This window comes from Loxodonta africana, chromosome 5 (genome assembly GCF_030014295.1).
Source record: "Loxodonta africana isolate mLoxAfr1 chromosome 5, mLoxAfr1.hap2, whole genome shotgun sequence".
Lineage (NCBI taxonomy): Eukaryota > Metazoa > Chordata > Mammalia > Proboscidea > Elephantidae > Loxodonta > Loxodonta africana.
In genome coordinates, this window is record NC_087346.1 from 81,639,762 (window position 1) to 81,653,753 (window position 13,992).

General features: G+C 38.9%; 1 protein-coding gene across 1 annotated transcript; it reads right to left on the bottom strand.

Moving 5' to 3' along the window:
- Nucleotides 1–10,500: 10,500 nt before the first annotated feature.
- Nucleotides 10,501–11,000, bottom strand: LOC104846269 (fibrinogen silencer-binding protein). Its single transcript, XM_010594183.2, is given in 5 exon segments — nt 10,501–10,560; nt 10,562–10,589; nt 10,591–10,669; nt 10,672–10,852; nt 10,854–11,000. Coding segments are annotated over 5 exon segments (495 nt in total).
- Nucleotides 11,001–13,992: the final 2,992 nt, after the last annotated feature.

Genomic DNA, 13,992 nt, shown 5'->3' on the forward strand with positions numbered 1-13,992 from the left:
TATCGCTTCCAAATGCTTCTGGGTATATACAACTTTTTGGCTTGTTGGATTAGATAAAACTTAGTTTATGATGGTCTGCCTAGGTCTCCAGTCCTTAAATTCCCAAGAAAGGTATTCAGGCTCTACCAGAGCCCAGAAGTCAAGCCAAGATTTTTTTTCTCAAAAGGAACAGTTAAAGGCCTTGATCCAAAGCCCTAGGGCTTACAAGTGATTCTCCTACTGAGGCTTGCCATAGGCTTCAAATAGCATCTTGATCTGTCATAGACACTTCATCAACGGTCTTGCGGGCTAAGTGACAATCACTTATGCTATAGCCTAAATCAGCTGGAAATTTCTCTTCCTTTAAGGCCTGCTCAAAGCTGGTCATTTTCATTAAACAGATTGCAAAAGCATATCCAAATGTTCATAAAAAGGCTCATCAACTGCTATTTGGAAGGACCGTTCTGAGATGCCCCAGAGCCCCTGATCCTCAGGAATTTTTGTGAGATCACAGTTACCTGGATTTTCATTGGGATTTATCTCCCAGTCTCTGAAATCTAGTTACCTAGTTCCACGGACATATCATCCAAGTAGTTGGCCAGTGTGATGGTGCTTATGAGTGGGATTGTCAGATGGTGAGATGATAAAACTTTCTGAAGATTAAATTGTAACCCATAGCTGGAGAGCTGAAATGGATCAGTGAAAATACATTCGTGTTCCCACAAGATAAAAGCAAATACTTTTTGAAGTTCTCTACTTAGCATGATAGAGGGGAAAAAAGCAATTGCCAGATTAATAGCTATATTCTAACTGCTAGAGGCTGTGTTGATTTGCTTTATTAAAGAGACTACATCTGGAACAGTGACTGTAACTAGAGTCACTATCTAATTATATTTATAGTGTCCACTGTTATTTCCCAAGACTCATCAGTTTTTAACTAGGACAAAGGGAATATATAAATGGGACTGGAAAGGAATCATTACCATTCTATCTTTCAAGTTTGTAATGGTAGCCCTAATCTCTCCAGTTTCCCCAGGAACGCAGTACTGCTTTCACTTAACTAATTTTGTAGGGAAGAGTAGTTGCAGAGACTTCCACTCGGCCCCTCCTGCCATAAACGTCCTCGTACCATAGCTTAGGAAGGCAACATGGGCATTTCTACAATGTGCACAAAAAAACTGGACAAATAACAAAAGAATGGGTTTATAGGTCATCATGAGGAAGACTCAGACCAAAGCTTCATTTATCACCTGACCTCATAAGCAACTATTCTTACTAGTGAATCATAATGACATTCTCAGTTTAGGGGGAGGGATTGTTCAAGTTTGCTAAGAGCCACTGACCAATACCTTAGGAATTTTCCTTTCGTGAGTGCACAGGTATGGTATTGATTTAACTATTGATAGGTAATTAATAACCTCAAAATTCAGTGGCTTAATACAATCATATATTATTGGTCACACATCTGTGGGTCAGCTGATCTAAAAAAAGATCTAGGCTGGATTAAATAGGTTGGAGCAGCACACCCAAATGCCATATATGTTACTATCAAAATCCAAAGAGCTCACCAGATGTTGCCCTTTTTTCTTATTGGTAGGGGGTGAAAAGACTTGCCTGGGTAGATCTGTTGATCTCAGCTGGGCTCACTCATGTATCTGTAGGTCACCTGAGGGTATCTGTGCTCCATGGTGCAAGTTTGCTAGTGAGGTCTGATTCGGTGTCTTACTGTATTTTCCTTATAAGTAAACTAACTGGGATGTGTTCTCCTGACAGTGATAGAAGTGCAAGCGGTGAAGTGAAAATGTGCAAATACTTGCCTAGACTCAGAATTGGCACACCTTTATCATATTGGCCAAAACAAGTCACATGGCTGAGCTCGAAGTTGTTGTTGTTGTTAGGTGCCCTCGAATCAGTTCCAACTCATAGTGACCCTATGTATCACAGAATGAAACACTGCCTGGTCCTGCGCCATCCTCACAATCATTGTTATGCTTGAGCCCGTTGTTGCAGCCACTTTGTCAGTCCACCTCGTTGAGGGTCTTCCTCTTTTCCACTGACCCTGTACTTTACCAAGCATGATGTTCTTCTCCAGGGATTGATCTCTCTTGACAACATGTCCAAAGTATGTAAGATGTAGTCTTGCCATCCCTGCTTCTAAGGAGCATTCTGCTTGTACTTCTTCCAAGACAGATTTGTTTGTTCTTTTTGGCAGTCCGTGGTATATTCAACATTCTTTGGCAACACCACAATTCAAAGGCGTCAATTCTTTTTCGGTTTTCCTTATTCATTGCCTATCTTTTGTATGCATATGACATGATTGAAAATACCATGTTTTGGGTCAGGCACACCTTAGTCTTCAAGGTGACATATTTGCTTTTCAACACTTTAAAGAGGTATTTTGCAGCAGATTTGCCCAATGCAATGTGTCTTTTAATTTCTTGACTGCTGCTTCTGTGGATGTTGACAGTAGAGCTCATAGTTAGGGGTCAGAAAAATATATTCTGCTCATGGTAAGGCCATGGCAAGGATGTGGATGGAGAGAGGGGTGAAGAGATGGAAACAATCCTTGGTAAATGTCTCTATGTCCCTTACAGAAAGCGAGGAGAAAGATTTACAGCATTCACTTGTGATGCATGCATCTTCCTCAAGTGACCCCTTCTTGGGGGTCTTGGAGACTGAAATGACTTGGGTTCAGAGTCTAGATAAGCAGCTCTGATTTTCAGTATCGTTTAGTTATATCAGGGCCACCATTTTGCACAATTCAAGGTCGCTATAGGGTTGCTGAGTTGGAATTGACTTGACGGCAATGGGTTTGGGGTTTATTTTTTTTTTAAGAGCTGTGAGTAATGTGGCGATCCTGACTATTCTTGTGAGCTGCTGATCTATTGAAGTCCTAAGGAAATTCATGGTCAATTTGCCATTACCAAAGATCTGCATACCATTCCAGTCCTAGAACCTCTTATGGCAATCACACCTACATTGCCTCTGTTGCCTAAGTGCTACAATTTGGTTTCTACTCCGGGATAGCATTTGTATCAAAATCAGACAGGCTCTTTCAACAGCAGCATCTCCCATGTTACATCCCTAGCCTTTATTTTTAATTTATTTATTGTGCTTTAGGTGAAAGTTTACAAATCAAGTCAGTCTCTCATACAAAAAGCCATACACACCCTGCCATGTGCTCCCAGCTACTCTCCCCTTAATGAGACAGCACATTCCTCCTCTCCACCCTGTATTCCCCATGTCCATTCAACCAGCTCCTGTACCCCTCTTCCTTCTCCCCTCACCACCAGACAGGGGTTGCCCGCATAGCCTCAGGCGTTTACTTGAGCCACAAAGTTCACTCCTCGCAAGCATCGCTGTCTATCTCATAGTCCAGGCCAATCCCTATCTGCAGAGTTGGTTTCAAGAATGGTTCCAATCTTGTATCCCTAGCCTTTAGATGATAGACGCTGGAGTGCTGAGCTTTTCAAGACTGCCAACACTGCCAATATTTTCTAAATACCTTGGTGAAGGCAATATCCTCTCAGCCCTTCTGAGAGGCAATAAAGAGTGAGAAAATAGTCAATATGATAAAGGCACTCAGATTTTCCCATCTCCTTAAGTCTCTCTGGAGGTCCCTGGGTGGTGCAAACAGTTTGCACTACTAGTCAAAAGGTTGGTGGTTCAAATCCACCTAGCAGTGCCACAGAAGAAAGGTCTGATGATCTACTTCTATAAGATTAAATCCATTAAAAACCCTATGGAGTGCAGTTCTATTCTAATACATCTGGGATCACCATGAGTTGGAATCGACTTGATGGCAATGGGTTTGGTTTTTTGAGTTTAAGTCTTTCTGGACTCCCTGGGTCATGCAAACGTTAATGCACTTGGCTGTTAACCAAAACGTTGGAAGCTTAAAGTCCACCCAGATATTGTCATTGTTAGGTGCCATAGAGTCAGTTCCAACTCATAGCGACCCTATGCACAACAGAAGGAAACACTGTCTGGTCCTGCACCATCCTCACAATCGTTGTTATGCTTGAGCCCGTTGTTGCAGCCACTTTGTCAATCCACCTCGTTGAGGGTCTGCCTCTTTTTCGCTGACCCTCTACCAAGCGGATGTCCTTCTCCAGGGACTGATTTCTCCGATAACATGTCCAAAGTATGTGAGATGCCATCGTGACATCCGTGCTTCCAAGGAGCATCCTGGATGTATTTGGAAGACAGATTTGTTTGTTCTTTTGGCAGTCCATGGTGTATTCAATATTATTCGCCAACACCACAATTCGAAGATGTCAATTCTTCTTTGATCTTCCTTATTCATCATCCAGCTTTCACATGCATATGAGGCGATTGAAAATACTGTGACTTGGGTCAGGCACACCTTAGTCTTCAAGGTGACATCTTTGCTTTTCAACACTTTAAAGAGGTCCTTTGCAACAGATTTGCCCAATGAAATGCGCCTTTTGATTTTTTGACTCCTTCCATGGGTGTTTATTGTGGATCCAAGTAAAATGAAATCCTTGACAACTTCCATCTTTTCTCTATCATAATGTTGCTTATTGGTCCAGTTGTAAGCATTTTTGTTTTCTTTATGTTGAGATGTAATCCATACTGAAGGCTGTAGTCTTTGATCTTCATCAGTAAGTGCTTCAAGTCTTCTTCACTTTCAGCAAGCAAGACCGTGTCATCTGCCCAATGCAGGTTGTTAATAAGTCTTCCTCCAATCCTGATGCCCTGTGCTTCTTCATATAGTCCAGCTCCTCGGATTATTTGCTCAAGGTACAGATTGGATAGGTATGGTGAAAGGATACAACACTGACACACACCTTTCCTGACTTTGAACCATGCAGTATCCCTTTGTTCTGTTTGAACGGCTGCCTCTGGATCTAGGTACAGGTTTCTCATGAGCACAATTAAGTGTTCTGGAACTCACATTCTTTGCAATGTTATCCATCATTTGTTATGATCCAGTAGAATGCCTTTGCATAGTCAATAAAACAGGGGTAAATATCTTTCTGGTATTCTCTGCTTTCAGCCAGGATCCATCTGACATCAGCACTGATATCCCTCATTCCACTTCCTCTTCTGAACCTGGTTTGAATTTCTGGCAGTTCCCTGTGGATGTACTGCTGCAGCCACTTTTGAATGATCTTGCGCAAAATTTCACTTGCATGTGATATTAATGACATTGTTCAATACTTTCTGCATTTGGTTGGATCACTTCAAAAGAAAGTCCTGGCAATCTACTTCCAAAAAAATCAGCCATTGAAATCCCTATGGAGCACAGCTCTATTCTGACACATGTGGGGTGTCCATGAGTTGGAATCAACTCAATGGCAACTTGTGTTTTAAATCTTTCTACCCCTTCCTCTACATTTTTTTTTTTTAATTGTACTTTAGTTTAAGGTTTACAGGACAAATTAGTTTCTCATTAAATAGTACATATTGTTTTATGACATTGATTAACAACCCCAAGACATGTCAACACTCTTCCTTCTCAACCTTGGGGTTCCTTTTACCAGGATTACTGTTCCCTCCTGCGTTCTAGTCCTTGCCCCTGGGCTGGTTTGCCCCTTTACTCTTGTTTTATTTTATGGGCCGGTCTAATCTCTAGCTGAAGGGTGAACCTCGGCTAAAAGGGTGTTTGGGGGCCATACTCTCGGGGTTTCAACAGTCTCTGTCATACCAGTAAGTCTGGTCTTTTTTTGCGAGTTAGAATTTTTTTTTTAATAGTACATTTGTCATTTATTATAATACAGTCTTCCAAATAAATATATTTCAATAATGCCCAATCAAAATTTTTTACCTCTATAGTACTGAATTCTTTGATTTATGGCATACAAAAAGTATACAAATCAATACAGTGTATTACTTTACCTTGTATTTAAGAGGACATGTATCAACAAAGCACTTAACCACTATTATCTATAGTACATATACAAATTATTACATTGTAAGTTATTTAAACATGTCTATTTAAAATTTGACATTATTTAAAATTTGACATTACACTGAAAGAAGGCACATGAAAAATGACTCATATTTTAAGCATTTTCACATAAGGCAAGATGCAATAGTGTAGACAAATTTTCCAGAAACAAAATAACCAGGGTTTAGAACAGGTTCATTCAAGTTCAAACCCCTGCTGAGAATTTGCATTTCCAACAAATTCCCTGATGAAAATTTGCATTTCTAATAAGTTCTAAGAATCAACTGGGGGATCTTGTTAAAATGTAGATTCTGATTCAATATATCTGAGGCGAAAATGCAAATTCTCAGCAGGGGTTTGAACTGGAACAAACCAATTTGAAATCCTAGAAATAACACCAAGCTGATGTCTTATTATACAAAAAGAAAAGTACTTAATTTGAATATTGTAAGAAATCTTCAGGCATTTGGGATGCCACTTTAACATACTTAGCTTAGAATACCACAAGTTATAATAACGTATCCATTTAAGTTCACATGTATGAAGGGAAAACAGAAAGGTGGCAAAAATAGCCTATCCACTATCTAAATGACCAATACATCAGATGAAATAGTCTTTTCAAATTTTTTGTATTTCTAGAGAATCGAGTCTACATTTTAAAAAGTAAAATCACTCTTCTCTGTGATGTTTTCCCAGCATTGCATTTTATAGGTAAAGCTCATAGCCCCAAACGGTTCTCTACAGTATGTAAGCAGTCTGGTAGCTTCAGTGTATTTGACTACTACTGGCACAATTTCCCTCCACACATTTCCCTTAGTGAAACCTGTCCTCAGCAAAAACTGCTAATGTGGGCTGGCTAAGTATTTCCCAAACTCAAGTCTCAATATCACAAAAAAAGGGAAAAAAAGCTTTAGCTCAGAATTTCTTTAAGATACTATGCAAGATGATAATAAACACTGCCTCCAAAAAGGGACCTACTTTCAAATAAGTAGTTTTCTTTATACAGAATTTCTCATAAACCATACGTCCATATAATGGAAAGCTGGAGAGGAGAAAGAATTATACAATGAAGCAGAATCATATGCTGCTGTAAATTCATTTCAATGAGTGTAATTCTGGTGTTTAAAAACACATAAAAATAAGTTTTTTAAAAATTGTATACAGCCCCTAAATGCTAGTGAATTATGTCACCTAATACAACCAAAGAAACAGCAATCTTGGAAATACTGGAGAAAAATATGATGACACCAAAGAAACAAGAAACTTGGACAATACTGGAGAAAAATATGACTGTAGCAGACTAGGTTTGCATTATTTTGTGGGCAAGAGAATTTTCAAAGGCAATTTTGTTTATACGTAATTTTTACCTTCCATGCTGATTTTAGAACTTAATTACCAAAACAGATGTACTTTTTTGAACACAAAACTCTTCCCTAGAAATATCTCACAGAATTAATGCTCCATAGAACATACTTAGAAAAACTCTGACTTAGCTATACAAAGTCAACATTCAAAATGAACATTATGAATTCATAGTAGCATGCTAAGACTGTACATTTCATACAATAATTTGCTTTCCAGTTAAAGCTCGCTACTGTAAAGGTACATTTAATAGAATAGAAATATGCTGTAAAACATCTTCTTAAATTAGAATTATAAAATTCATTAGACTCAAAACAAAGTCATAACACAGATTAAAGAGAGAAGATAATATGATAAATATATATTCAAGGCATTTTTATAATAGAAATTTTTAATCTAATAAAGAATATAAAATGCTGTTTTTTTTAACCGATTAGGCAGTCAACAAGTTAAAATAGTACCCTAAGAGTCAACTTTACCTTTGATTTTTCTTCTATAACCATAAATTTTGAATTTAATTTCCTCATTATAATGTCACCTCTAAATGCTGCTGTAACTCTCTTCCTATATCATGCCTCTAATCACATCTTTCCGCTAATCAAAAGCTTTCAATGGTTTCCCATTGCACATTGTTAAAGCTGACCTTAAAACCAGCATTTAATGTAATACATAATCTGGCACCAACCAACTTTCAAATTTATATTCTCAATTCCCCTTCACTCATTCTTCAATAAGAAACCTGAGAATCTAGCATGATTTAGGTACCAAGCTATATTCCAAAATACTTTCTTCCAGTGGTTCTCAAATTTTATCTTGCATCAGAATCATAGAGAAAGTTTGTTAAAACGCTGATTACTAAACCCCACCCCTAGTTTATGATTCAGCATGAAATGGGTGAGGCTTGAGAATTTACATTTCTAAACAGTTATCAAGTGATGCCTAGGTTGCTGGTCAGTCCCTATACTTTGAAAACCTTTTCTATATTCCAGAGGTCACAAAACTGGAAGCCCACTGGCTGAATGAGGCTCACTGAAATATTTTGTCTGTCCAGTGTTTTAAAAACATGTTAATTTTAAACATTTAAGACTTAGAAAATTTAACAAAAAATTTAGATTTCTGGCTTATTCCTGCATATAAAAACTCAGCTGGAGCTAAACAGGAACACCTCATTTAGACGGGGGAGATGTCTAGGTTATCACAGCCCTCCCTGACTCTCCACACTCACATCACCCGGCTGAGCACTGTATTTTGTTTGTACACCCTGTCCGAATTTTCCCCATTCTCTGTGCCTTTTTTTAATGTTGCTCACTCTGACCTCAAACACCCTTTCTTCCCATACTGCTGAAATTCTGTTGTTGTTAGGTACTGTCAAACAGTTTTCAACTCATAGCAACCCCATGTGACACAGTAGAAATGCTCCATAGGGTTTTCTAGGCTGTAATCTTAATGGGTGGCATAGTGGTTAAGTGCTACAGCTGCTAACCAAAGGGTCGGCAGTTCAAATCCGCCAGGCGCTCCTTGGAAACTCTATGGGGCAGTTCTACTCTGTCCTATAGGGTCGCTATGAGTCAGAATCGACTCGAGGGCACTGGGTTTTGGGTGAATCTTAATGGGAGCAGATCGCCAAGTCTTTGTCCCACAGAGCTGTTGGGTGGGTTCAAACCCCCAGCCTTAACAGTTGTACCACCAGGGATCCTTTGCTGAAATTCTGCTTACCCCTTTATAAAGCTTGGCTTAAAAGCCTTTCTCAATGAAGCCCCAGCAAAAATAGAAATCCTTAAAGAATATACATACTAAAGATTTAACATAAAGTTGTATATTTTAAGAGTCAAGGTTTTATTTCCACAAATACCAAAATTGCACTATTTACAAAAATAAACATAAAAGCAATAAATTGTATCATACATTATAAACACACAGTATGTTTTTGGAAATTTTCATTTTAAATAAAATTTTAATTTTGTCCATTCTGATTTTTACTGTGAAAGAAATCTTTAGTATCAGACATTTAAATTAAGGCATATTTTAAAATCACATAGCCAAAATATAACACAGCTCCATTAGAATATTGTACCTAATTGCTGGCCAAAAAAGAGGAAGGGAAGATTGGGGAAATTGATAGAATTCCCCTGATTTCAAAGCCTAACAATCTTTTGAAGCAATTTTAATAAAATAAATATTTTTAGTTTTTAAATCTAGAGAATAGAGCATTTCTGCTTCTATGGGATAAAAAAAAACAAAACAAACCCACTGCCACTGAGCCAATTCTGACTCATAGCGACCTTTAGGACAGAGTAGAACTGCCCCATAGAGTTTCCAAGGAGCAGCTTGGTGGATTCAAACTGCTGACCTTTTGGTTAGCAGCCAAGTTCTCAACCACTGCGCCACCTGGGCTCCTCTATGGAATTGAAAAAAAAAAAAAGAATAGCAGGGGGGAAAATTACACAGAGCCAGAAATGCTGAGTGCTGGTCATTCCTCTGCAATAAAAAGCTTTGTTATTCCATTATAAGTCACTGACTTCTCTCTGGACCTTAGTTTCATTACCTTTAAATTGAAAAGATGAGGAAAAAAAGGGGTCTCCAAATACCTTCCATCTCTAAAATCCTAGGACTTCTTCCAAAGATGAAAACATATTTAAAAAAAAAAATCGAAGTCATACAGACAAGCTTGTTATTTGGTTAGCACAGCTTTTACATCAGACTGATTTAAAAACCTTTAGTCTCAAAGCTCTAATTTAAAATGCTGAAGACTTAGAACTTACGGAGAGTATGTGTTTGTAAATATGTCTGCGTATTTTATATTTTTAAGGTCCCATGGTGGTGTGATGGTTAAGTGCTTGGCTGCTAACTGAAAGGTTGGCCTTCCAGCCGCTCTGTGGGAGAAGAGATCTGTGTTCTTCTCCCATAATGATCACAGTCCAGGAAATCCCATGGGACAGTTTGACTCTGTCCCACAGGGCTGCCATGAGTAGCAATCAACTCAAGGGCACACAACAACAATGACATGCTATATTTTAATGAGAAATTATCTTTTTATAAAGACAACAATTAAACTTCTTAGAAAAAAAAAATGAGAGGGAAACAATGAAATACATAATCATGCCAACCAATAAGTAAACTTGAATATATCTCAAAGGAAAATTTAGTAAATAAAAACTCACATCAACAAAGTTTTTCATTAATAGAGAGTAACATTTTTCAAGAATATGCATTTTGCTTTAGGATATTCTGAAAAATTAAAATTATTAAATTGCAAGATTCAAAAAAAAAATTGAGAGACCATTATATTCCGGCAGACCGTGCCGTTAAGCGAATTGCTTTCAGCCCTTCCACTTTTTGCTCTTAGGAGTTCTTCCTGTAGCTGTTGCCTTCTTTTCAATCAATCCCTCTTCTCCTGAAGAGAGAATCCAAATTTTTTTGATTTACTAAAATTATCTGATGCCCCTCTTTCAGCATTTGCAGAATCTGAGGATCATACCCTAATAGTGATCTAAAGTGTTCTCCACTCTCTTGCCAAAAAAATTCAACTCTCCTTAGAATAGAAGATGGAGACAATGTTATTCTCATGTCAACAGAGGACAGAGATGGCAACAAAGATTGATCTTTCCATAACATGTACTAATTCATGTTTTTCTCTTTGCTCAAAAGTGTCACTCTGTTGAGAACATAAAGCCAGTGGAGGAGGTGGTTTAACGTCTTCTTGCTTCAGCTCCATTGTAACAGCAACGGGTTGGTGATCCAACATTACCTGTAGTGAACTGGTACCAGCCTGTGCTTCCTCATCCAAGTTTGCACTGTATGAGGTGGATCTAATGTTGGCATCGCAGATGCTTCAGAACAATATTTTCCACTATAATTATCCCTGTGATTAATTTCTCTAGTATTCTCTTTAGTATGGAGAAGACTGAAACTGCATGTTCTGGAATCATTTTGTGACTTATTTGGTGCAACCTCAAATAATTTTACATCTGGATTCAGCTTTGTAATCTCTTCATTTGGACTTGGATTACTTCTTCCTGGGGGTATAAATCTTGGTTTTTTTCAAGGGATTCCCCTGCCATTGACTTGGTGCTATGGATCGTCTCCTATTCAATAGCTCTAACCAACAAGAGGCCTACAGAAGACGCATATCCAGCGAAGACCAACCCCCGTAAGCAACGTTTCCCTCACTGCCCAAATAGATCGAGGTTCCCGCCTCCACGCCGCCAACCCCGACCGCGAGTTATAATTTTGTTCTACATTTTCCTCCAGCTCTGTCTGGAACCCTCTAGTGTGATCCCCATCAGAGCAGTCGGTGGCGGTAGCTGAGAACCATCTAGTTGTACTGGACTCAGTCTGGCGAAGGCCCTGGTAGGTGTAGTCTATTAGTCCTTTGGACTAGTCTTTCCATTGTGCCTTTAGTTGTCTTCATCCTCCCTTGCTCCCAAAGGGGTGAGACCTGTGTTGTACCTTAGATGGCGGCTCATAGGCTTTTAAGACCCCAGACGTACACAGCAAAGTAAATGTAGAACGTGTTCTTTATAAACTATGTTATGCCACTTGAGCTAGATGTTCCCTGAGACTATGGTCCCCATAGTCCTCAGCCCAGCAATTCGGTTCCTCAGGGAGTTTGGATGTGTCTATGGAGCTTCCATGACCTTGCCTTGTACGAGTTATGCTGGCTTCCCCAGTACTGTGTATTGTCTTACCCTTCACCAAAGTTACCACTTATCTGTGGTCTATTTAGTGCTTTTACACTTCCACCCCTCCCCTCCCTGGTAACCATCAAAGATTGTTTCTTTTTGTGTGTAGACCTTTTCATGAGTTTTTACAGTAGTGGTCTCATACAATATTTGTCTTTTTGTGATTGACTTATTTCACTCAGCATAATGCCCTTCAGGATCATCCGTTTTATAGTCACAGGTTCATCTTTGTTCTTTATAGTTGAATAATACTCCATTGTGTGTATGTACCACAGTTTTTTTAATCCATTCATCTGTTGATGGGCATCTAGATTGTTTCCATCTTTTTGCTATTGTGAACAATGCTGCAATGAACACGGGTGTGCATATGTCTATTCATGTGATGGCTCTTATTTCTCTAGGATATATTCCTAGGAGTGGGATTGCTGGACCATATAGTATTTCTATTTCTAGCTTTCTAACCTTCCTTTACATTTTGCCGAGGAGTTTCTAATACCTCAAATCCACTTAGCACTGTCCATCATTGAAAATATGTTTTGGTCATGGAAGCAAGCAAATGATTGTAACCACTCCCAGCTGTCTGAATTAGCTCATTGAATTGAGAATGCCTGGTGTATGTACCCATATCAATAAATTTGACCCTATTTAAAATTGCATTCCTTTCTTCTCCATCTCTATACATACTTACAGTTTTCTGGAGCTACAAATTAGCAAAATCTTGCCACTCTTTTATGCATAAACCTTCTCCTAATGGATTATGTCTCTAGCTATAGGTCTGGATGCAAGGAGAAGTGGTAGAGGTGTGGCATAAGGCAGTGTCCTTAAATGATGTTGTTATAGCAATTTCAGGTAAGGCAAGGATAGTCTCAACAGAAAGGGAACGGGGGCTGCTGCCAAGGGAGACACATTAAGTTTGGTGTTTTGTAGACTGCAAAAGTCATTTGAATTCACTCAAGTGTTCTCTGGGTCCCACTGTTTCTCAAATGCCCTTTGATTTTTACACATGAACCGTGGAGAACCCGAAAATTCAACCTTTCTTGTAATTCTGCAATTTGGAAGATCAGACTTGGCATCTTATTTTGAGATATGGTTGCCCTGGACCTAAAGATGCAAGAATTTCTTTTACTGCAATTATAGAAGCTCCCTGATTCTCTGACCAGTCCTGGAGCCTGGAATTTAAAATCCTGAGTTTGTAGTTTTCTTTATTTAAGCTTTTTTGATATGAGAAGCAGACAGCCAACCCCACAAACCTTGTATTCCTCATTCTCACAATAGCCACATGATTGGCAAAATGTTTCCTTCAGTGGGCACTTCATTCTAGCCAACCACAAGGGATCATTCAAGTAAAACAGATTGGGTCCCACCCTCTGATATTAGAAGTATTCCTCCTTCCTTAAACCCTCCCAGATCAGATAACCAATCACATATTCCCATTTTCTTGAGACGATGTTGTCTGTAGGCACTGCTAATACTAATCTATGGGTCAGGGTTAAGTTGCAGAGACTAGAAAACATTCTAATTTAAACAGAAAGGAATGTATTAAAAAACCAAACCCACTGTCATGGGGTCAATTCGAACTCATAGGGTATCAAATGGCTTACAGAATTATTTTGGAGGACTACTAGAATGGATTTTAGGTGAGCTTCCAGAATTAATAGTCAAAGTCACACCCCAGAACTGGGCCACCAGGGGAGCTACCGCTCCTGCCAAGATCAGGAAACTACCAAATTTAAGCCATAGCTAAAGCATTTGGTTCCACAACAATTCCATCTCTGCTGCTAGAGCTTTTAAGTGAAAAATCATGCCACCTCTGCTACAATCAAAAAACTTCCTGCCAAAACCTGAAATCTATGTTTCAGAAATTTCTGCCAAAATCTGTACCAACAAAATGGATGTCCCACACTCTGCCTTTCTCCTGACCTAGCTTGGTTCTGAGTGCCAGTCTTTTGTGATTTATAGCTGACTGGAGGAAATTCATATCAAATAAACCGGGACCCCTAGATGTAGACAGGCTGGGCAAAGTAGTTTTCAGTTTTCCAGTACCTTCTGTACAGG